The 22,089-nt window shown below is 44.5% G+C and overlaps 1 protein-coding gene across 1 annotated transcript; it reads right to left on the reverse strand.

Annotated features, from left to right (window-relative positions):
- Window positions 1-200: 200 nt before the first annotated feature.
- On the reverse strand, window positions 201-3,072 carry LOC126545296 (V-type proton ATPase subunit e 1-like). The gene is made up of 3 exons (XM_050193100.3): window positions 2,787-3,072; window positions 1,799-1,846; window positions 201-1,724 (listed from the first exon to the last, which is right to left on the reverse strand). The coding sequence occupies exons 1-3, from the start codon at window positions 2,882-2,884 to the stop codon at window positions 1,631-1,633; spliced, it is 240 nt and encodes a 79-aa protein (XP_050049057.1). The 5' UTR covers window positions 2,885-3,072; the 3' UTR covers window positions 201-1,630.
- Window positions 3,073-22,089: the final 19,017 nt, after the last annotated feature.

The raw sequence follows: 22,089 nt of genomic DNA on the forward strand, positions 1-22,089 counted from the left end.
TCATAGAGAACTGTCAGCACCTGCATCTCTTATCCTTATATTTGAGCTGGCGTAAATATTTCAAAACTTCGAATAGTGATTTCTTAAATTGAATAGCCAGGGTAAGTAAATTCATATTAGAAATTGCAAATATTTGCACACCTCTAGTATATTGGTATGTTCAAGTGGTTATGTCAGTCGCTTGAGAATGAACCACATGCTTATTGCAGGGTGAAGACCACTTTATTAGGCGACTAGTCATTTTGTTATATACAATTTCAATGACATGAAATAATAAATATATGGCTATGACTAGAATCAGCGAGATTAATCGTTCAGGAAGTGCTGGCCATACATGAGATCATGTGACAAAACAAAAGCGACTTGGGGTCGTGGAGGCATGGCAGTAGGCTGCTCATAAACAAAAAAAATATAAGGTACAAAGGAATTTTAAAAAATTGAGTATAATGAATGACCATCAACACATTTTCCACAGCAAACATGCAGGGTTACATGTACTTAAAGCCTACATTAGAAACATGTTAACTATGTTAATGAATCTCATTTTGTTGCAACATTCTGAACACAAACTGTGGCCCAGGCTAAACTGGCAGAGTGTGAAATGCAGGCACCAATGTGTGATACAAGCAGTAAGACCCAGACAGTAGCAATACTTATCCAGCAAGAAAGTATAAAACACTTTCCCAGTTGAAAAATTTATTTACTGGGAACTATACATATGTTAACAGCTTCAATCTGTACAACCAGAATGGTGTAATAAGCTAAGAGCAGGCTTTGAAGACTTATGAAAGCATGCACATGAAAGGTCCATACCACAAGAACTTTATGGCTATCTAAGCAAAGTGTTTAAGCAGTTGTATGGCTGATGTTTGACGCCCCCAAAGGTACACCTGGCCTATGAGATATGCCTCAGTCAAGGGTTCCTATTTGTTCTAGCCACCTGGGTTTCTTTATAGCAGTTAAGATTAACAGGGGTTACCATAGCAGCATGTCACGTGCACAGAAGGAAAACATCTTAGAAATAGCAGAATTCTATTTTCCACATTAAAAATGGAAAGGCATCACATAACCAACTGTCCTGCACACCTTTGATAAGTGCATGTCTGTTGTGCTATGTTATTAGGTTCCCAGGCAACAAGATGAGAGACATTAAACAATTACAGCAGAAGCCAACATATGGGCTGCGATATTGTAGCGATGCCTTTTCCACTGCTCTTCCTTTTTACGCTTAGACAGGGATCAGAGCGACGAGCTGCCCGCGTTATCCATGCGATCAGCCGGCCAAGAACAGTGGATGATAAGAGTGGCAGACAATTACACACAAGGCATCATTAAGGAATTTAAAGTATATATGTAAAAATGCAGAAACATGAAATTCTTTGCACTGTACTACACAGATGTACACTAACTTACGACACCACCTGTAAAGCAGCTGAGGAAGTTGTCTGGGAATAAAGAAGTTGGTACAGAAGGAAAGTGCACAGCTGTGGTACGTACGATGCACTACACCCTTTGAGTATTGATCCTAAACATTGGAATAATTCATGACGGTGCTGCTTCATTCCTAGCAGAGATTGAAGCAGGAGACGTTTTCAGGTCAGCAGGTATTTGGCTCCCCATCTATAGCTTTCTACATCCATTCATGTCGCATGATGATGACAGTCTTGTTGTTCAAAAGAGGCCCCATGAGAGGATTCATCTGAGCCATGTATGCACACAGCCAGCTGAAAGCAAAATATGGCATCAGTTTCAATGAGTAATAACAGTCCACAGCTGGGCACCATGAGCTGCAACTCACAATGTATAACAGAGGGCAGCAGTAGTGACAATCATTGTCTGGATTAACCTGCAAGCAAATAATTAAAACAAGTCAAATACGCAATAAAGACTTCAAATAGCAATGCTTTTTCATGCCGATGGATACACATGTCCAACCACGACATAAGATATTAGACAAATCTACAAAGTACAATAATGTGTGCATATGCATGTGACATGACGACATTGGTGGCAGAAAATCTATAGTTTACCAAATGCATTATTACTGTGTAAGGGACTTCCGTCTAAGTTTACATTGCACATCTCCTATCTGCGGTATACTAGACATAAGTTGTCATTGCAACAGCTCAATGTTTTCCTCAAGAAAATATGTGCGACTGTCCTATAAAACGCTTTCCGACAGACAATTTTTCGGGGAAAAAAAGTCCCAAAGCTAGTGTGATAATTACAAGCTCAGTACAGAAAATGTCAGCAACATAAAACTGCACTGGCCATGCAGTCCCGAAGGCGCCCTTTGAGCATTGATCCTAAACATTGGAATAATTCATAACGGTGCTGCTCCATTCCGTACGTTCTTTTGAGCTAGCTCCGGATGGCAGGGAAGTGTAGACCACGATGGCGAGCCGGCACGTAAAAGCGCGCTCGAGTCAACTAGTCATGAAATGCTGCGGTGCGTGCGCGATCGATGGCTTCACTGCAGTGCAACTGGCGGCTAATCATGATGACTACCTTAAAGTTTTTAGCACATACCGACACGCAAGGATTGGCCAAAAGTCGGGCAGATTTTACACGTGTTAAGTGAATGAATTTAGAAAGCTAATGAACAGCGATTGCTACCGAGAGCGACTTCCTCTTTTCCCCTCATTGGGACATCTCGTGCACATTAGCAGACACGACTTAGAGCGAGCAGTTAATCAAAAATGTAACTAACGCACAGAACTAATGGACATGCCCCAAGTTAAACTATGACAGTGCACACTCGCAAAACGTATGGCTGGAGCACTTACCCGCGGTTGTTCCCCTTCGGCACAAACCACGGAATCACGCCACCCACACCAAGCCAGAAAAGTGTAAGCAATGTGACTGGCGTTGGTGAAGCGCCCATTGTGCAGCTTTATCCTCTTTTTCCTCGTTTTACTCCACACTGTTTTGACAGTCACAAAACGGAGGACTTCTGTAAGTGTACTGTCGCAACTTTACGGACTGGCCATGGACTGGCTTGTCCACAGAACACCTATACGCTTGTCTTTATTCGATGCCTTGGCTCTTGCTCCTGTGGCTTTCCTTCAAGGCACAGATAGTGCCTAGAATGTACTGACTAGTGTACCATCCGCGGCCACCCAGGTGGCACCGGATGAAATGAATGCCGGCGGCTGCCGCTAGGAGTGCTGCAGTGCAGGTGGGTGCCGCGGCACCATCTGGTCTTCGTAACCCGCCGTGTTTCCACAGCGTCGGCAAGCGGGCTGCTGCGCTTTTTGTTTTTATTAAGCCGTAGCAGCAGCACAGTTCAAATGTGAGCAGCTAAAATATAATGGTTAGGGTTTGTCTTGATTACAACAGGCTTCTTTAGCGCTTGTCGCTTGCTTGAAAAGCTTGCGCTAGCTCAGCTCGGCTTCGAGCGGGGATCAACCTCATGGGTTTCTATGCTGGCGAAGAGAAAACGTAATTTTTTAAGACAGAAGCCTTAGATCTCCATGTTTCAAGGTCGTGTTGTGAGGTAGAGAATATATCACACGATCCAAGGAAGGCCAGAAGCGAACCAAAGCATGTCCAGCCGTGTATAAGAGATGATTATAATGATTAGCAAATTTAATTATTTATTAGCGATTGCATTAAATTAAAAAATTATGGGGTTTAACGTGCCAAAACCACTTTCTGATTATGAGGCACGCCGTAGTGGAGGACTCCGGAAATTTCGACCACCTGGGGATCTTTAACGTGCACCTAAATCTAAGTACACGGGTGTTTTCGCATTTCGCCCCCATCGAAATGCGACCACCATGGCCGGGATTTGAACCCGCGACCTCGTGCTCAGCAGCCCAACACCGATTGGATTAAGGTGAATTAGGGGGATTAAGGTGGAATAGAGCGGATGAAGGAGGATTAGAGTGGATTACAGTAGGCTTTACGAGGCGTTCGCCTTCGTGTCTCTTGGGCGATAAGTAAGGACAATTGTTTTTTTATTCTAGCGATATGATAGCAGCGTAACTTTTTTTAAGGGTAAGTATTATAGGTTGCATTTTTTATTCTAATAAAGCAAAATAATTCTAAGGTTACGGTACTGTTCTATTAATGTTATATTAATGCATAACCATTCAAGACCGCTGACCGATCATCTTTTGAAATGACTCGAATTTCGCTGTTCTTTCTTTTTTATTTTATTTGCTGCTGTTTCTGTCTATCTTACTGATTGTCCTCGTAGGTATGAATGTTTTTGATTGTTTGTGAACCATGTAACTATCCCCTCATCATGCCCATTGCTACTCATGTATTCTTGCATTTCCTTGTTGTTGTCTTTTTCTGTATTTCTGCCCCTCCTGCAAGGGCCACTACAAGGCCTGCAGTATTTTCTAAATAAAATAAATTGCCCCGAGGGTATGATAATGAGTAAATATAAATTAGCCTGTAAATTGAACTGTGGTGTTCCTTGTACTATACATTTTTTTATATACCAGGTAAACACGTGCAGATTTCTTTTTATTTCTGATATCGTGAACAAAAATAGGAAACATCTTTCATTTGAGCGTAACAAAGATTTTATTCAAGCGTAACAACAGTCAAACGCAAATGCACACATGCATGAAGAAGATAGATTTAGTGGCAGTGACGCAGTTTAAGGAGCTTCTGCCGTTGCCTTTGTGCTTCCCTCTCTTTGCTGATGCCTTTTACAAAAACCCAAACCTCAAGAAAACATAGAACTTTACAACTGCTGTCAAAGCTGGTTTTACATGCTCTGAGCACCCTATTGTGGAAACGCCTGTGTCTGGAGCTGACCTGAAAAATCAGCTGGACTAGCTACATGTAACTTGTTTTTGCTAAAGAACACAGTAAAAGCATCTTCCATGGCCTTCACAGTGGTTGACAAGGTCTGACTAAGATACACAATTCCTCCATTGTCAACATGGGTAGCGCAATATGAAGCAGCGTTGGCACTAGCTTCAGCTTTACTTACGCAAAAGAATTAAGCCTGCACACTGTGGTCAAGAATTTTTGGCAGTGATCTTTCGTGCAACGTACGTACATATTATAATCTGCAGTATAGTAGTTCAAAGCACTACTGCTCATTTTTTCTTTCTTTTTCCTGGCACTCACGAGGTGCATGCTTATGATACTCAGGAAATATCGTTGGTATGGCGTAGGGTTATAGGCGTTTTCTATCGCGGGGAATCTCGTGGACAATGCCGTTCACGGTCATAGAGAACGCACGCTGGACTAAACTGTTTGTTTTTCACAAATCACAGCAGTTGGTGCCAGCCTTCTGTCCGTTCTCCAGGTCATTCTTGCCCATTCTGCTACCGCTTCGTATCAGATGGTGGAGTGAACAAGGATACACGCCCTTTGTTCGTGCGGTAGCCGCTTCTACACAACGGCACAAATCAGGTCCTCTCCTTGCACTCTCTCTTTAGCTTCGGCATATTTTCACCGCCGGCGCACAGTTCTCGTAATGACAAGCACACAAACACAGCAGCCACGCACTCACTCGTTGACAACACCAAAAACAAACACGCAACGCTGCAATAAGACAGAAAACGCAAACATAGAAACCGACGCAACCGCTGCGAAACTGATGTGCGAAGCAGACGACACGCGCAGTCTGCACGCACCCGTATGGCAGCGACCTCTGTTGGCCACCGTGGGCATTCATTGCAGGCGGCGTCACGCTCTTCCATTGAAAAGAGCGGGTGCACGGCACACTAGCCAACATATTCTAGGCCACGACCTACTGAACTCCAGACCTGCACAGATCTCCCTCCTCCAGCACGCCTGGTCTAGTTCGCCCCTTTTGCCGCTAGGGAAGAACATACGAGTGGGGCTAGTTATAACCTGTTCGCTGTCGTCTGCTTCTGCGATCTGTTCAGCGCTTGTCTTGCCACTTCGGCAGGCACAAAACGCTTGTATTGGCGGTAAATGAATAAATTCAGAAATATGCAAAAGAAAACATATTTGTGAATGCTTTGCGTTTAAATAGTGAAACTAGAAGAGGAGGAGCGGTGCAAGAAATGTAAACAACGAGCATAGGTGGCAGCTGCAATGCTAGATCGACGGCATAAATTGCCTCCGTAAGAGACTGGAAAAATTGTTTAAAAAGATTCCTAGGATAATCTAGCTTTTTTTAGTTGATTACAGGTAGCCTAATGTCGTAGATGACGTTAGGATTTACCGCTGTGTTCCGTAGTGAAAGGCAGATGATCTGATAAAAGTATAGCAAAAGTATTCACGACTAAGTCCTCCGCCCGATATGTGCAATAGCTGATCGATTCTGTTTCAAAGGGAAGGTGAGCATATCTTGTTTTTAATGTCGTTGGATGTCTAGCTCAGTAGAAAGCTTACAAAAAATTAAGCGATCCCAGTGCTTTAAAACGTGCTGTACTACAGGCCTTAAAGGGACCCTGAAACGATTTTGGCGATTTTCTACAAACGTACTGAGTCGTTAGAGTAGGTCCTTCTGATCATTAATTGATGCATCTAAGTGCTCTGCGTAAAGCGTGTAATTTATTATAAGGTTTTAAAAATACACATCGCTGCCGATTGTAGCACACTGCTCGGCGGAATTTTAAGCCGCCCCTACCCATATGATGCAAATAACCCATATGACGTCACGTGGGCGAGCTATCTGATTGGCTGACCAGGGCGCGTGGTCGATAATTTTTCCAACTGTATGGTAAACAAATAATCTTCGTAATAGTTGGAATGTTAGTTCATTTGTTTTTATAAAAAGAAAGTAACATAAAGAGAATGCACAAGAACAATTTTTCAGTACACTTCAGCACTTCCGGCACACAGCAAGTGTCGTCTGCTTGTGTTACAACGTACTCCATTTTGACGAGAGCTCCGCGGTCAGAGTCGGTCTCAGTCTTTTCGCGAGCACTATGATTCGACTTTGTTGCCTTGTGGACTGCAAACCTAGTGACTGGCAATATGTCAAGCTGCGACATCGTGTCCCTCTGCAAGGCAGTATACAAGCGAACTGGCTGCTGCGCAGGGGACTGCCGGTATCCGATCTGCGCCAGGATTTGCGCGTTTGTGGCCGTCACTTTACACCGGAAGATTACTAACGCAATACCGTTTCGCGAGTCCAGTATTAGGGCAAACGCAAGCGCAAGGGGACAGGGTCTGGCCGCTTGACTGTGCCGGGATGAGCCACGAGATGAGCAGAAGGGCAAATGTGAATGGTCTGCACGGTGCAGCCACCTGGTGGCACAGAGCTCAACCATACACAGTAGCAGCAACGAAGTGTATTCTTCTTTGCTGCTGGTGTGTATTTTTCGCAGGAGTGTAATCATCAACACGTTGATTTATATATGTTTAAAATGCTTTACACTTGGTTAGAGCAATATTAGCGCTTTGTTTGACTGGTTAAGCGCTGCGCCAGCAAGTGTCTGGACCGTGCAGACCGATCAGGCTGCTCACGTACGTCTAGGTTAAAGTTCCTTCATCAGCTTGAGTTTATGCCTCCAGTCATTTGCCGAAATGACCAGCTTGCCTGTTTTTAGCGGAGTACCGGACACGTTCGGCGCTACGACAGAATGCTCGCAACGCACGCTGCTTCGATAGCTCTCGGTCGACGGCCAAGCGGCTAGCGGAGAGGTCTCGCGCGGGAGGGGGCGTGCTCCTAAACAACCGGAAGTGAACGATGTGACGTCGCATCGTGACGCTGAACCAGTGAAGGCGGAGCTTAGCGCCGCTCGCTCGGCGAGCGAGTTGAGGAGGAAAAGCATAGCTAGGGAGGAGGGTAACTTCTAATCGCTTGCAGCTCCATTAATACGTAACGCTTCACTTAAATTGTGGTGCGAATGTTCTACTTAAGCTGTACCCTACGCGCCTACAAAATTTGTCCGAACCGTTTCAGGGGCCCTTTAAATCGTGTCACGGAACTCGTTTCAAACTGTAAAGCTAGCTTTTCTGCGTTGTACGGCGGCAGCATAACGGTGGTGCTTAATAGCGTCCTCGATCACCCGCACCGGTGCGCACCGGGGCGCCTTGGTGCGCACTTTCATCCTCGATCAACCGCACCGGTGCGCACCGACCATCCTCGATCACCGGAAGCGCACCCTGTTGGAGCGGTTTTCCGTTGCCCCGTCTCGCACCGAGAAAATCGGCGGTGCGCCGGGGTGCAATCCCAGCAAGCACTGCGGGACGTGCGACGCGCGCGCGCACTGCCGACTGCAGAACCGCGCACGCACTGGCCCGATAGCTGCGCAAGCTGCGGTTGCAACGAAGTTGACGGAGTTAGCTAGTGGAGATGTCGGCAATGAGAAAGGAAGCGCTCCTAGTTGTTGCAATCGATGAGCTTTTTTCAAGTTCGTCTGACAGCGAAGACGACATGCTGATCGACCTCGTCCAAAAACAATGAGGTGAAGAACGAGCGGCCGAAAGTGGACAGGTTCGTTGAACAGGTCGTCAGGAACGGGTCATCAGGATTAATTATAAAATCCATTGGCGTTTGCTTGCAACCAGGTATGTCGGAGCACGCAGTTTGACAAGGTTCGAGCGCTTGCCGCAGATACTCAGCACCTGCAAACAATAAAATGTGCGCGCGCGCGTGTTCGCGCACGTTTTTCGCGCCAGGGGCAATGTAGCGCTGCAGGCAAGCACCCTGCACGGGGTGCAGTTTTGTCCTCGATGTTGACCCTCCGCAGTGCGCCACCACGGCGGTGCAAAGCGCACCATTCTGGTTTCGGGGCAACTCCGGGGCAAGGTGATCGAGGACGCTATAAGATACGTACGCAGTGAAGCTGTGTGTGTAATTCACTTTTTGAACTCACGACGCATTCACGGGCAACTTTTAAGAGTTAAAATGAGTGGTAATCGTTCTGTCGTCGGACATTATGGTGGTTTCAAGTTTCTAAAGAGCGCAGAAGTGAATTTTACAACGTGCACAATGAAACTGTTGTGTACGTTGCGAACTCCATACACAATGTGATTTATAATAATCTGCTTGAAAAAGGCAATAGGAGAGAGCAGCGGACTACACGCTCCGACATTTTTTAGGTTCGGCCGGTAAACTTTTGGAGCCAAGTGATCGGTCAAAGCCTTGTGACATCACTGTCACTATGTTAGCAAAAATCATCAACTAGACAAGCAGTTCGTCATAATACAACAGCTGCCGTACTAATTACAACGCCGCACAGCCGCCCGCCGCGTAGCAGACGAACAGGTTATAAAAGCGCCACCTACGGCCGTCGGTTGAACGAAAGTGGGCGCAAGCTGCTCCCATAGAAGCCGGATATCTGTGCAGGTCTGGAGTTCCAGTAGGTCGTGTTCTAGGCACTATAACACAGACGTGACACAGAGCCAAGCCATAGAAAAAGGCCAAGCGGTGACGCCACAGTTCAGTCGCTTCGCTGTCCACATACTTTTAAAATTCATGAGAGTTTAAAGGGAAGCTGAAACACTTTTCGAAAAAAAATGGGTTCTCTGCGGCATTCTACAGTTTTGAGTCCCCTGAACACGAATATCGGGTTCAAAAAGGGCGGAAACAAACGCAAGCGGCTGTTTTTTCAAGAAAACGCGCACTAGCGCCTCAGGGCATGGCGCGAACGCCGCTGTTGCCCGCGATTGGTCGGGGCCGCTGTGACGTCTTTCGCGGCAGTCTCCGGTCGGCGCCGCCGTTTCAGAGCGTAGCACGCTGTTCTGTTCTGGCTTCATAGCTGAGTTATAAGCACTATGGAACGTTCTCGCGGTCTCGGACAGCTTGTATTTTCGCCGTACATGTTCGAACCGACAGCCGATACGGAAAACGATGGCGGCAACGGCGGCAACGACGATGTTGAGTGTGCCAACAGCGAGATCGATGTGTGCACCTTCTCGCGCGTTGGAAGCTGCACGTTCCAATGACGGGAGAAAAAATGCGCTAAAGTGTCACTGGGAACTTGCTGCTGGAAGAATGCTGAAGCACTAACTTCTCATTAGATTGTAAACACGGGTGCAATTCCGCGACGTCAAACACCTTGCCGCTGCTTGTCTAATGTCCCGTGGTTTTTTGAATGTTGATACACGATCGCAAACATAAGTGCCGCGTTTCAAAGCGCGCACATGCAGTGCTGCGAGGTACAGCCATGGAAGTTGCTTTTCATACACATCCAGAGATGGCCAGAGGTATTATATGTGCAATATTCATACTATAGTTTGACGACTTTGCGATTGTGGCTCGATCAAGAATCGCTATGCGTGCTCCATGCTAGTGTTGACATAAAGATATTAGGCAGTTTTAGCACCGCCGTGTGGTAAACACGATAACTGCAACCGTACGTCGAATGTCACTAGGCAAGCCTATACTCCATTTCATACCTCAGGTGCAACGCTGTGGAAGCTACCTCACGCTTTCGCCTCTTGGCGAAGGCCGCTTTTGGAGGTGGCGAGGTGTTTCTCTTGTGGGAGAATATAGACGGAACAACGCCGGGCTTCAGTCGCGCCGATTTAAATGGAATACCGATTGCCCGCATCGTTGTCAAGCTCCGATGATAGTCACTGTCGCGGGAATGGTCCGAGCACAGCACAGTTGATTTCGTCGGCACGAACTTATCTCTCCTCACCGCACGGACCCACTGCGCTGCAAGCTTCTTGTCCTTCGGGAACCTGTGAAACACCACATCGTCTCGCCCGCTTGTGTTCGCGCAGCCGAATGCTGCACAGAACGAGGGCATGTTGGGCGCCCTTCGCTGTAGGCACTCACGCAGCACAGAAGAAAAGAACAGTTTACGAAAATCGCAAAAGAAAACAAACGTGAGCGGCGGCGGCGGCAGATCTCTCGTAGCGTCGTTCAGTAAAGCGCAGGACGGAAAGAGGCATGCCAGCACATGCCAGCACGCCGGTCCGGCAGCTCGGTCCCCGCGAATGACGTCACTCCCGCCGGTTCTCTCCTCTGGCAACCACCTCACCCGGCGCTCCGAGAAGCGATGGGGGCGTGTCCGCGGGGATGATTTAGAAAGCGATTTCCGCCCCATATACTAACAAAACGAAGAAAAAAATTTCGGAACCGTAAATTATTAGGTCTGTTCTTCCCAATCCCAGCAATTTATGGAAATTGAAAACCGTTTCAGCTTCCCTTTAAGTTATATAAAATTATAAATAATCTTGTGTGATGGGACATTTGTAACAAGATAGAAAGGAGAGTGGAAGTGCGGCGTATAGTTACCGTAGTTATTATTATTATTATTATTATTATTATTATTATTATTATTATTATTATTAGGCAACGCTCGGAGGCAACGCGCCGCGCATGGCCTCCGAGAAGTAACAGAGCGCGCCATAGAGTTTCTCACTACATTGAGAAACTCTATGGAGCGCGCCGTCCAATTTCGGAGTAGTCATAGAATAGTTTTCCTTCCTCCATGTATAGAATGATGAACCAACCGAGTGTTCTAAAATAAAGTCTAGTACACTCTATTTCGGAGGCTATAAATGAGGCTAGGATGAGGAGGACGCGCCGCGCTGCTATAGGGTACAATGAACTCATGAGTAAACTATATATAGTTATGGTGTACTGGAGCAGGGTACTCCAGGGCATAAAGTTTCTCAGAAACTCTATGCTCCAGGGTACGCTGTACAAGTGAAGAAAGTTTAGAACAAACACAGTGCAAACTGATTGGCAAAGGAAAGCATACAGACACGTACAGCACTGACTTGTGACTTAATATTTATTTTGTGTGCACATGTGGCAAAATATGTGCACGGGAAGGATTTGGTTCAAGGCAGGGGCAACATGAGCATAATGTGAGGTTGAATATGGGGAAGGAGTGAAATCATGCAGGGTGCCTACCAACGGGGAAAACCGGGGAATTCTCAGGGATTTTGAATAGTCTGGAAATACTCAAGGAAAACTCGGGGAATTTGTGCTTCTATCGGGTAAAATTATCTGGAATTTTATTGAAAGGAAACGAAAGTCGCGGTAATGCTGGCTCGCGTAACAGAGAGGTATCGTAGCGAATAGGTCATTTGACGACGCGTGTCGTCGGCTGGAGGAGTTAGCAGTGTACAATCAAAGACAGACTTTCCGGACGCCCGTTAAATCGGATGGCTTCGCACCCCATAAGAATGTCTGAAATTTCGAACGCAAGAACCTTTCGCCATCCGATTTTCCGGACTTTTTGCTGTGACCGCAGGACCGGAACGGCATTATATCAAAGCTACCACTGCCGCCGTTTTGATTACCTCGCCACCGCGGTAAACGCTAGGCCTAGCTGCTTCAACGTGCGCTATTAAGCCCATGTAAGCAATGGCACAGACTCCGTCTTTGTGGTCCTCGCGATTGGCTGCGAAGCTCAGAAAGCACGGCGCGTTGCATAATGCTGGTTCCCAAAAGTCAGCTTAGCCTCAATACAAAACTGTTACGCGGTGAAGCATACGCAAAAGTATTGCGGCGAAGCATAAGCATGGGAAAGGGCAATTGTCACGGGACACTCTCATCATCATCACCAACCTATTTTAAGTCCACTGCAGGACGAATACCTCTCCTGTTGATCTCTAATTACTCCTGTGCTGCGCCAACCGATTCCAACTTGCACTTGCGAATTTCTTAATTTCATCACGACAACTAGTCTTTTGCAGTCCTCGACTGCATTTCCCTTCTCTTGGCACCCATTCTGTAACCCTAATGGAACACCGGTTATCAAACCTACGCATTACATTACCTGCCCAGCTCCATTTCTTTCTATTAATGTCAATTATAATATCGTCTATGCCCGTTTGCTCTCCGAATCACACCGCTCTCTTTCTTAAAGTTATGCCTAGCACCCTGTGTTGACGCAAAACAAAATTCTGTATCACTCAGGGAATTTCGCAAAGGCACTCGGGGAAAATCTGGAAAACTCAGGGAATTTGGAAATGTCAACTTTTGGTAGACACCCTGAAATGTCTAAACCAGGGCAGCAAGCTAACCTTGGGAATGCTAGGGGAGCTGCCATGTCCTTCATAAGTGCAACAATCAATCGAATGTTGAAGTGTCTTTTCAATGTCCCGCCAATTTCCACGGTTTTCATTCTAAATCTGCAAATGCATCTCCAGTCATTCGCCAGACGATGCGCATTTTCGCCAAAAGATTAATGCTAATTCTTTGTAGCTAGGTCGCCGAAGCAAAATGCATTTGATTCACTAAGTATTGAAGCAAGCTTCCAATCACTCTCATCACGAAATAGTTCAGTTGTTCACCTTGAACAAGGTGAACAACTGCTAGGTAGTTGTTATTAGCTGGTATAATGTCAAGATTTGTTTATCATCTACCGCTGATGACTTTCTGATCCTGGAGATAATGTGGCTAGAATGCTGTTGCGACCACTCACAAAGCTTGAAAAGGAAAATAATTAGTACATTGTTTCAGACATCATTTCCTCAGAGTCTGAGTCTTTATTCCAGAAATGCATACATAGGTACATGGCTGACAAGGGGGAAAAAGCCGCTAATTCGCAGCTTTGCAGTGCTCCCTTCCCCCATATTACATCGGTGCAGCAGTACGCACAAAAGCAGACAGCACAGGGCAAATCTATTTGCAAGGAAGAGTCAAAAACAAAGAACATGTGGTGCAGCATAAAATTAATCATATAAGAAATACAATAACCTCATTGTAGACATTTAATACAAATAAGAGAGAAATAGTGGCAGGGCAATGCACAAAATAAAAAAATTAAAGAAAGATGTCTAGAAGAGAATTATAAGAAATTTCACGGATTTAGGTGTAAGGTAAGTCAAATCTGCTTAGTAAAGAAGGCAAATTGTATTTTCGAGTTTGAAAATCGTAGTTCATATGTGGGTGAGACACAGACCAGTATGCATGGTGTCGTGTAGGGTAGTAGGGAATCTGGATGTGGAGGTTAGAAACTTAGGACAAAAATAACATGCTGTGTACATATGTAATTTGTGTAGCTGTAAAAGATCGTAATTGTACATGTTGGATAAGCGCATGATGCGATAGCTGGTAAACAGTAGTTCAGTGTGTGTTCTGTAAAGCACGGCAGCAAATGCTCTAAGCGCATTCTTCTGTATAACTGAGAGCTTCACGATTTTTTGTCTTTGTACAGCTGCCCCATACCAAAATGTAGTATTTGAATTGCAATTCAAATATGCGTGGTATAGCTCATGCTTTGCTTTTACAAGTAATAAATACTGAAATTTTCTCATAATTCCAACTACATGGGCAAGCTTACCTTGTGGATGCTCAGTGTGAGCATCCAAAAACATGAATTTGTTGAAATGTACTCCCAGCATTTTGACTGTGTTTGCAATTTCTATCGCATTTCCTCCTACGAGTAACGCTGACAGAAAGAGCTTTATTTTTAGTTCTGAAAAATGTGTCTAGCTTTTTGGAGTTTATAAGGAGATAATTTTTATAAGCCAGAAGTGTAACTTATCAAAGAGATGTCCCCCTCCCCTAGTTGTAAGCAACTACTCTTCTCAATCGCATATCTTGTCCATTTTTTGTTTCACTTTTTCTGTATTGTGTTTGGCAGGCCATTATAGTTTAAAACACTCAAAATTGATTAGTGACATCAGCATTGCTGCTGAAAAATGACATCACCTCTGGGCTGCTTATGATAAACAAAAGCATCTGGGGAACAGAAATTACAAATACAACACTCTCTCGTCTCTTGCTTTCAGAATAAAGCGAGGCTGACTGTCAAATGTATCATCTCTTTCTATTTGCTTACTCTTGCACTAAATATTGCACACACATGTCCAATGTTGTGCTTCCATGAGCAGAGATGTCTTGAAGACTAGGAAGCTTGAAGGCTGTGTTCATTACTAAAGCTCTGGAAAATTGCTACTCCATTTCGAAAGGTATAAATGGTGGCCATTTAATGTATGCTAATGTATGAAGGAAAATTTTCACTAATTTGCGAAGTCTGTGCGTGATTGACGACTGAATATAATTTATGTGTTCTTTCATACAATAGGTGCAATAAATTTTGGAAATTAACGGAGAGGTGTAAAAACACGGGCTCTCAATAATTTAACTCCTACCAAAATATACAAAGCAAGATGTTCATGCAGCAGTGCTAATCAATGTTGCATTTCAATACCTGAAACTGCAGAATACGCCAAATTCCACAATAAAGTCACAAAGAAAACAGCAAGTTGAATTGTTAGTAAGGCATAAAAGCTAAATATAAAGGAGCATTGCATTTTTAACTTATTTTATATTCACTCTACAATATGTGTGTTAAAAAATATGAGGGAGTGCAAGAGAAAGAAGAGGGGAGGGGCAGGTTGAGCAGCCACCCCGGGTGCCGAGAAGCCAAGTGATGCCACTGGGTGTGCATATAGTTATAATTTCTCTTTAGATACTTTCTGGTCAGAAATTGTCTTGCTGTGCAAAGAAGGCTATGTCCTTCTAATACAGGTTGCATTATGTGTTCCGAGAGGCTAGGCAATTTTCATGTTTGACAATTTTCAACAGGCACTGTTTATGGCTGCCAATGTCTTGTGGACTTGTATATGTTGACTAAATTGGTCATTGTGTTAATGCACAGTTAAGGAACTACTTATCCTTGAATGCTTTTGGGACAACTGCCAGCACATGAGAGGAAATGTGGATGCATCTAAACAGAGAGACACTGATTTTGTTTAGTCACCACAACCAGAACACAATGGAAATAATGGAGGCCTTATATTAAAAGCGAGAAGGACAACTACACTAACAAGCCACCAGCTGCATTTAGTGGAAAATAATTGTGGTTTATACAAGAGCACACTTTTCATTAGCTTGGATTCCTCTCGAGATATTTTTATGTTTACTAGTTTTTTTTGCTTCAGTTCTGCGACTCTTTACAAGGCATCTTCCACACATTAAAAAAAAAAAAAAAAAAAACATGGGCTACTTTGAGAAGTACGATGGACCCCACAAACACCAAAATGTTAGTGAACACCATCCTCCAACATATAAGCAGTAAGTTCAAGGGAACAGACGTGGGACTCGTAGAACACCTCAAGAAGACTTATCTTAACACAGAACAGACATCACATATGGATGCCGCATCAAGGACATACAAGGGCATCAAAAACAACAAACTCGAAAGCCCCATAATGGTGGCAGAGGTTTATGCAGCGGCACAGTCATTCAGAAAGAACACCACCCCAGGTAGCGATCGAATCACAAACACTATAATTCGCAACTTAAAACGTGACACATTAGCTCAACCAACAGACTTTCTTAATGACAACGTATGGAACCCTGGTACAGTGCCAAAGGAATGGAAGGAAGCTAACATTAATCTCATACTGAAACCAGGAAAGCCCAAAAACATCCAAAATATATGACTTGTATTACTCACTTCGCGCATAGGAAAACCTTTCGAGAAGGTAGTCCAAATGCACGCATATTGAAGATTGGGGGTTCTTTCCACACTCCATGTTCGGCTTTCGACCACACATTTCAGCGCAAAACGTCTTCCTACTCTGAAAAGAGAAGGCACTCAACCCACCAAACGAAGGCGAGAATAGTATAATCCTAGCACTAGACATCAAAAAGCTTTCGATATCATCTCCCATCTCACTATTCTCAAGGAACTTGAGAAAACTGGATGCGGAGAACAGACATACAATTACATCAGATCTTTCTTATCGAACAAAACGGCAATAATAGGTATAGGGTAACGAGATCCACACACATTACACTAACCAACCAAGGAACTCCACAAGGCGCCATCCTATCCCCGCTCCTCAACATAGGAATGCAAAAATTGGCACCAGCTCTCAGGGAAGACCAAGACCTGGGGCTCACCATATACGCAGATGACATCATGCTATGGGCAACCAGAAGATCATACGGGGAAAAACAGGATACACTGCAGAAGGCGATTTAGAAAGTGGAACACAATTTTCGAGAGGAAGGCATGGAATGTGCACTGGAAAAATTGGAATTGAAACAAGTGAAAGCTAAATACTCGAGAACTGAGCACCCGGACACAAGCTTATTATTGTACGTACAGCCAATTCGTGAGACAGAAAAACTTGGAACACTAGGCCCAAGGATACAAGACAACGGGAGGGTGTCATACACGCTAGAAACATTAAATCAAACCACAACGAATGTGGCACGTACGATTCACAGGGTTACAAAACAGGTGGCGCTGATTTAGTTGCCAGCATCTTTGCCTTGAGAAAATACAAAGCGTGAATAGCACTCCACAGCTGCACATCTGCCAGTGAAGCAACCTTTGTCCTGAGGGACTTCCAGGCACAATAACACAGAGATCTCGTGCTTAGTCAACACCATTTAATCTATTGCATCTGTTCATTTGGCATGTTCGTAACATTTGAAGCAGGCCCTACCCATACCTTTTCAAAGAGACAGACATTGAAAGAGTTTTTTTATAGGTGATCTGGAAGGGTGCACACATGTTTGGGAGCTTGTACTCACAAGTAATTCATGAAAGTAAGAAATTGCCATGCACTCGACTGTAACACCTAGCTAGCGAAAAAGGAAACTCGTACAGGTTTCTCTAAAGAAGAAACCATTGCTTTTATGGGGCAGTCGCTCTACCATCTGAGCTACCCAGGGGGCAAGCAAATTACAGAGCAAGACTGAATTAAATGACAACTTGAAGTACGGGCACATACAACACGGCAAATCAGTTCTGCAGAAGGCCGCAAGGCAACAGAAGGTTCATGTAAGGGAAAATTGTTAACCAGCTCAATGGAATAGAAACAAAGCAGGCACTTATGAAGCTGCAGGACAGCCTTCGCCCTGCAGTGGACATAAGATAGGCTGATGATAATGATGATGTTGACAACAGCATTGTCTACACATCAGGTATCTTGCCTTGTTCAAAGAGGCCCTGAAACACTTTTCTAACTAATCATAGAATGACACCATTATTAAATTGTGTCACCTCATGAATCTTCTGCCGCAAAAGTTTTTCAAATCCTTCAAGCACAAGTGAAGTTAGAGATGGTTATCGGATCGATGAGTGGCTTGCTCTATCCTTTCATTTACACTAGCATGCTAGAGCTACATAGGGGAGAGAGCAAGGTAATGCAAGAGAGCAGTGCCATGGCAGTGCTCCACCCGGACGTTGAACGTCGCGGTGGTGAGATGGCTCATGGTAACTGCGGTATCTATGCTACGCTTTTCGTCTCGAATGCCACATGCAGCAGATACACAACATGCAACTGTTGTGTGTAGATTGGCTGTGCAAAGATGAACTGGTTTTTCTGTCTTTTTGAGATTGCAGACACATATACTTTTCAGTTAACTCGAATAAGCAATAATTATATTACTGAGAATGTTCTCATGATTATGAAATCAGCTAATAGCTGTTGGTGGGAGTGTGGGTGCAGCTGCTTGCAATGACAATGCACGACGACATTGCAGGAGCAAGAGCAAGCGATTTTTTGCTATTCTTGACACGAGATTGTAACTTTTGCATGCAGTGCAATAATATTTGGCTCACATATGTTCTCAGGAGCCTCATTGCCAGATTGACAATGTTTTCTTATTTTGTTCAAAAAGCGTTTCAGGGACCCTTTAAGAAGTGTTTCAGTATCCCTATAAGTCATAGGCTTTTATGCAGACTTGTACATGCTACAGAAAAGAAGTAACCGATTACAATTAGCTCACACAACAATGTAATTGATTACAGTTATCAATTACTGCCCCATGAAAGTAACTGAGGAATTACTCAAAAGTAACCAATTATTTGGAGGCTATTATCCTCTGAACTTTAATAACATTTCAGACACCATATTCAGAACAAGCTGGCCTGGCACACTTAATATGTCCTCTGAAGCCCTTTATACATTGCTTATCTTTACTAACAACCATTTTCAAAAAAATTCAGCAGTCACATCCCATAGTTTTTGTCATTAAGACATCAGCAGTGACACTGCTTAAACTGCATAAACTGCTTAAAATTGCATAAACAGGCCTGGAGTGTGGCCTGATCCCGGTGACCAGAACCGGTAACGTACTCCCTCACCAGAGCAGGATTGGCCACCCTGGTGCAGTACTTGGCCACAACCTCCTATATGAACACAACAATCAAACCCCGGCCCTCAGTCCCCAGCAGCTGCGAAGCAACTGACCACGGCGGCGGTCAGACCTGCGACGCTGCAGAGGGTGCTAAGAATCCCTGGCTCCGGACAGGCCGCCATTGGAATATGAACCTGGCAACGTTTAACGCTAGAATGTTATCTAGTGAGGCGAGTCTAGCAGTGCTGTTGGAGGAATTAGAGGGCAGTAAATGGGATATAATAGGGCTCAGTGAAGTTAGGAGGCCAAAAGAAGCATATACAGTGCTAAAAAGTGGGCACGTCCTGTGCTACCGGGGCTTAGCGGAGAGACGAGAACTAGGAGTCGGATTCCTGATTAATAAGAACATAGCTGGTAACATACAGGAATTCTATAGCATTAACGAGAGAGTGGCAGGTCTTGTTGTGAAACTTAATAAGAGGTACAAAAGGAAGGTTGTACAGGTCTACGCCCCTACATCCAGTCATGATGACCAGGAAGTCGAAAGCTTCTATGAAGACGTGGAATCGGCATTGGGTAAAGTCAAAACAAAATACAGTATACTGATGGGCGACTTCAATGCCAAGGTAGGCAAGAAGCAGGCTGGAGACAAGGCAGTGGGGGAATATGGCATAGGCACTAGGAATAGCAGGGGAGAGCTATTAGTAGAGTTTGCGGAACAGAATAATATGCGGATAATGAATACCTTCTTCCGCAAGCGAGATAGCCGAAAGTGGACGTGGAGGAGCCCGAACGGCGAGACTAGAAATGAAATAGACCTCATACTCTGCGCTAACCCTGGCATCATACAAGATGTGGACGTGCTCAGCAATGTACGCTGCAGTGACCATAGGATGGTAAGAACTCGAATTAGCCTAGACCTGAGGAGGGAACGGAAGAAACTGGTACATAAGAAGTCGATCAATGAGTTAGTGGTAAGAGGGAAAATAGAGGAATTCCGGATCAAGCTACAGAACAGGTATTCGGCTTTAACTCGGGAAGAGGACCTTAGTGTTGAAGCAATGAACGGCAATCTTGTGGGCATCATTAAGGAGTGTGCAATAGAAGTCAGTGGTAACTCCGTTAGACAGGATACGAGTAAGCCATCGCAGGAGACGAAAGATCTGATCAAGACATGCCAATGTATGACAGCCTCTAACCCTACAGCTAGAATAGAACTGGCAGAACTTTCGAAGTTAATCAACAAGTGTAAGATAGCTGACATAAGGAAGTATAATATGGATAGAATTGAACATGCTCTCACGAACGGAGGAAGCCTAAAAGCAGTGAAGAAGAAACTAGGAATTGGCAAGAATCAGATGTATGCGTTAAGAGACAAAGCCGGCAATATCATTACTAATATGGATGAGATAGTTCAAGTGGCTGAGGAGTTCTATAGAGATTTATACAGTACCAGTGGCACCCACGACGATAATGGAAGAGAGAATAGTCTAGAGGAATTCGAAATCCCACAGGTAACACCGGAAGAAGTAAAGAAAGCCTTGGGAGCTATCCAAAGGGGGAAAGGCAGCTGGGGAGGATCAGGTAACAGCAGAATTGTTGAAGAATGGTGGGCAGATTGTTCTAGAGAAACTGGCCACCCTGTATATGCAATGCCTCACGACTTCGAGCGTACCGGAATCTTGGAAGAACGCTAACATAAACCTAATCCATAAGAAAGGGGACGCCAAAGACTTGAAAAATTATAGGCTGATCAGCTTACTGTCCGTTGCCTACAAAGTATTTACTAAGGTAATCGCAAATAGAATCAGGAACACCTTAGTCTTCTGTCAACCAAAGGACCAGGCAGGATTTCGTAAAGGCTACTCAAAAATAGACCATATTCACACTATCAATCAGGTGATAGACAAATGTGCGGAATATAACCAACCCTTATTTTATTTTTATTTTATTTTATTTATTTATATACTTATATATAGCTTTCATTGATCATGAAAAAGCGTTTGATTCAGTCGAAACATCAGCAGTCATGGAGGCATTACGGAATCAGGGTGTAGACGAGCCGGATGTAAAAATACTGAAAGATATATATAGCGGCTCCACAGCCAACGTAGTCCTCCATAAAGAAAGCAACAAAATCCCAATAAAGAAAGGCGTCAGGCAGGGAGATACGATCTCTCCAATGCTATTCGCAGCGTGCTTAGAGGAGGTATTCAGAGACCTGGATTGGGAAGAAATGGGGATAAAAGTTAATGGAGAATACCTTAGTAACTTGCTTGCTTAGTAACTCAGGGGACCAATTGCAATGCATGCTCACTGACCTGGAGAGGCAAAGCAGAAGAGTGGGTCTAAAAATTAATCTGCAGAAAACTAAAGTAATGTTTAACAGTCTCGGAAGGGAACAGCAGTTTACAATAGGTAGTGAGGCACTGGAAGTGGTAAGGGAATACATATACTTAGGACAGGTAGTGACTGCGGATCCGGATCATGAGACTGAAATAATCAGAAGAATAAGAATGGGCTGGGGTGCGTTTGGCAGGCATTCTCAGATCATGAACAGCAGGTTGCCATTATCCCTCAAGAGAAAAGTTTATAACAGCCGTGTCTTACCAGTACTCACGTACGGGGCAGAAACCTGGAGGCTTACGAAAAGAGTTCTACTTAAATTGAGGACGACGCAACGAGCTATGGAAGAAGAATGATTGGTATAACGTTAAGGGATAAGAAAAGAGCAGATGGGGTGAGGGAACAAACGCAAGTTAATGGTATCTAAGTTGAAATCAAGAAAAAGAAATGGGCATGGGCAGGACACGTAATGAGGAGGGAAGATAACCGATGGTCATTAAGAGTTACGGAATGGATTCCAAGGGAAGGAAAGCGTAGCAGAGGGTGGCAGAAAGTTAGGTGGGCGGATGAGATTAAGAAGTTTGCAGGGATAACATGGCCACAATTAGTACATGATCGGGGTAGTTGGAGAAGTACGGGAGAGGCCTTTGCCCTGCGGTGGGCATAACCAGGCTGATGATGATGATGATGAGTGATACTGAAAACTTGCTCTATGTGTGCTATGGGGAGTAAGGCGGTGTACTAACATATGGACATCTTGCACACAAGATTGTCATTACTCAGCATTTGGGTCCTCTGTGGAGCCCAGTGCATTACTGCTGCTTTTTTTTTTTTCCCCT

This window comes from Dermacentor andersoni, chromosome 1 (genome assembly GCF_023375885.2).
Source record: "Dermacentor andersoni chromosome 1, qqDerAnde1_hic_scaffold, whole genome shotgun sequence".
Lineage (NCBI taxonomy): Eukaryota > Metazoa > Arthropoda > Arachnida > Ixodida > Ixodidae > Dermacentor > Dermacentor andersoni.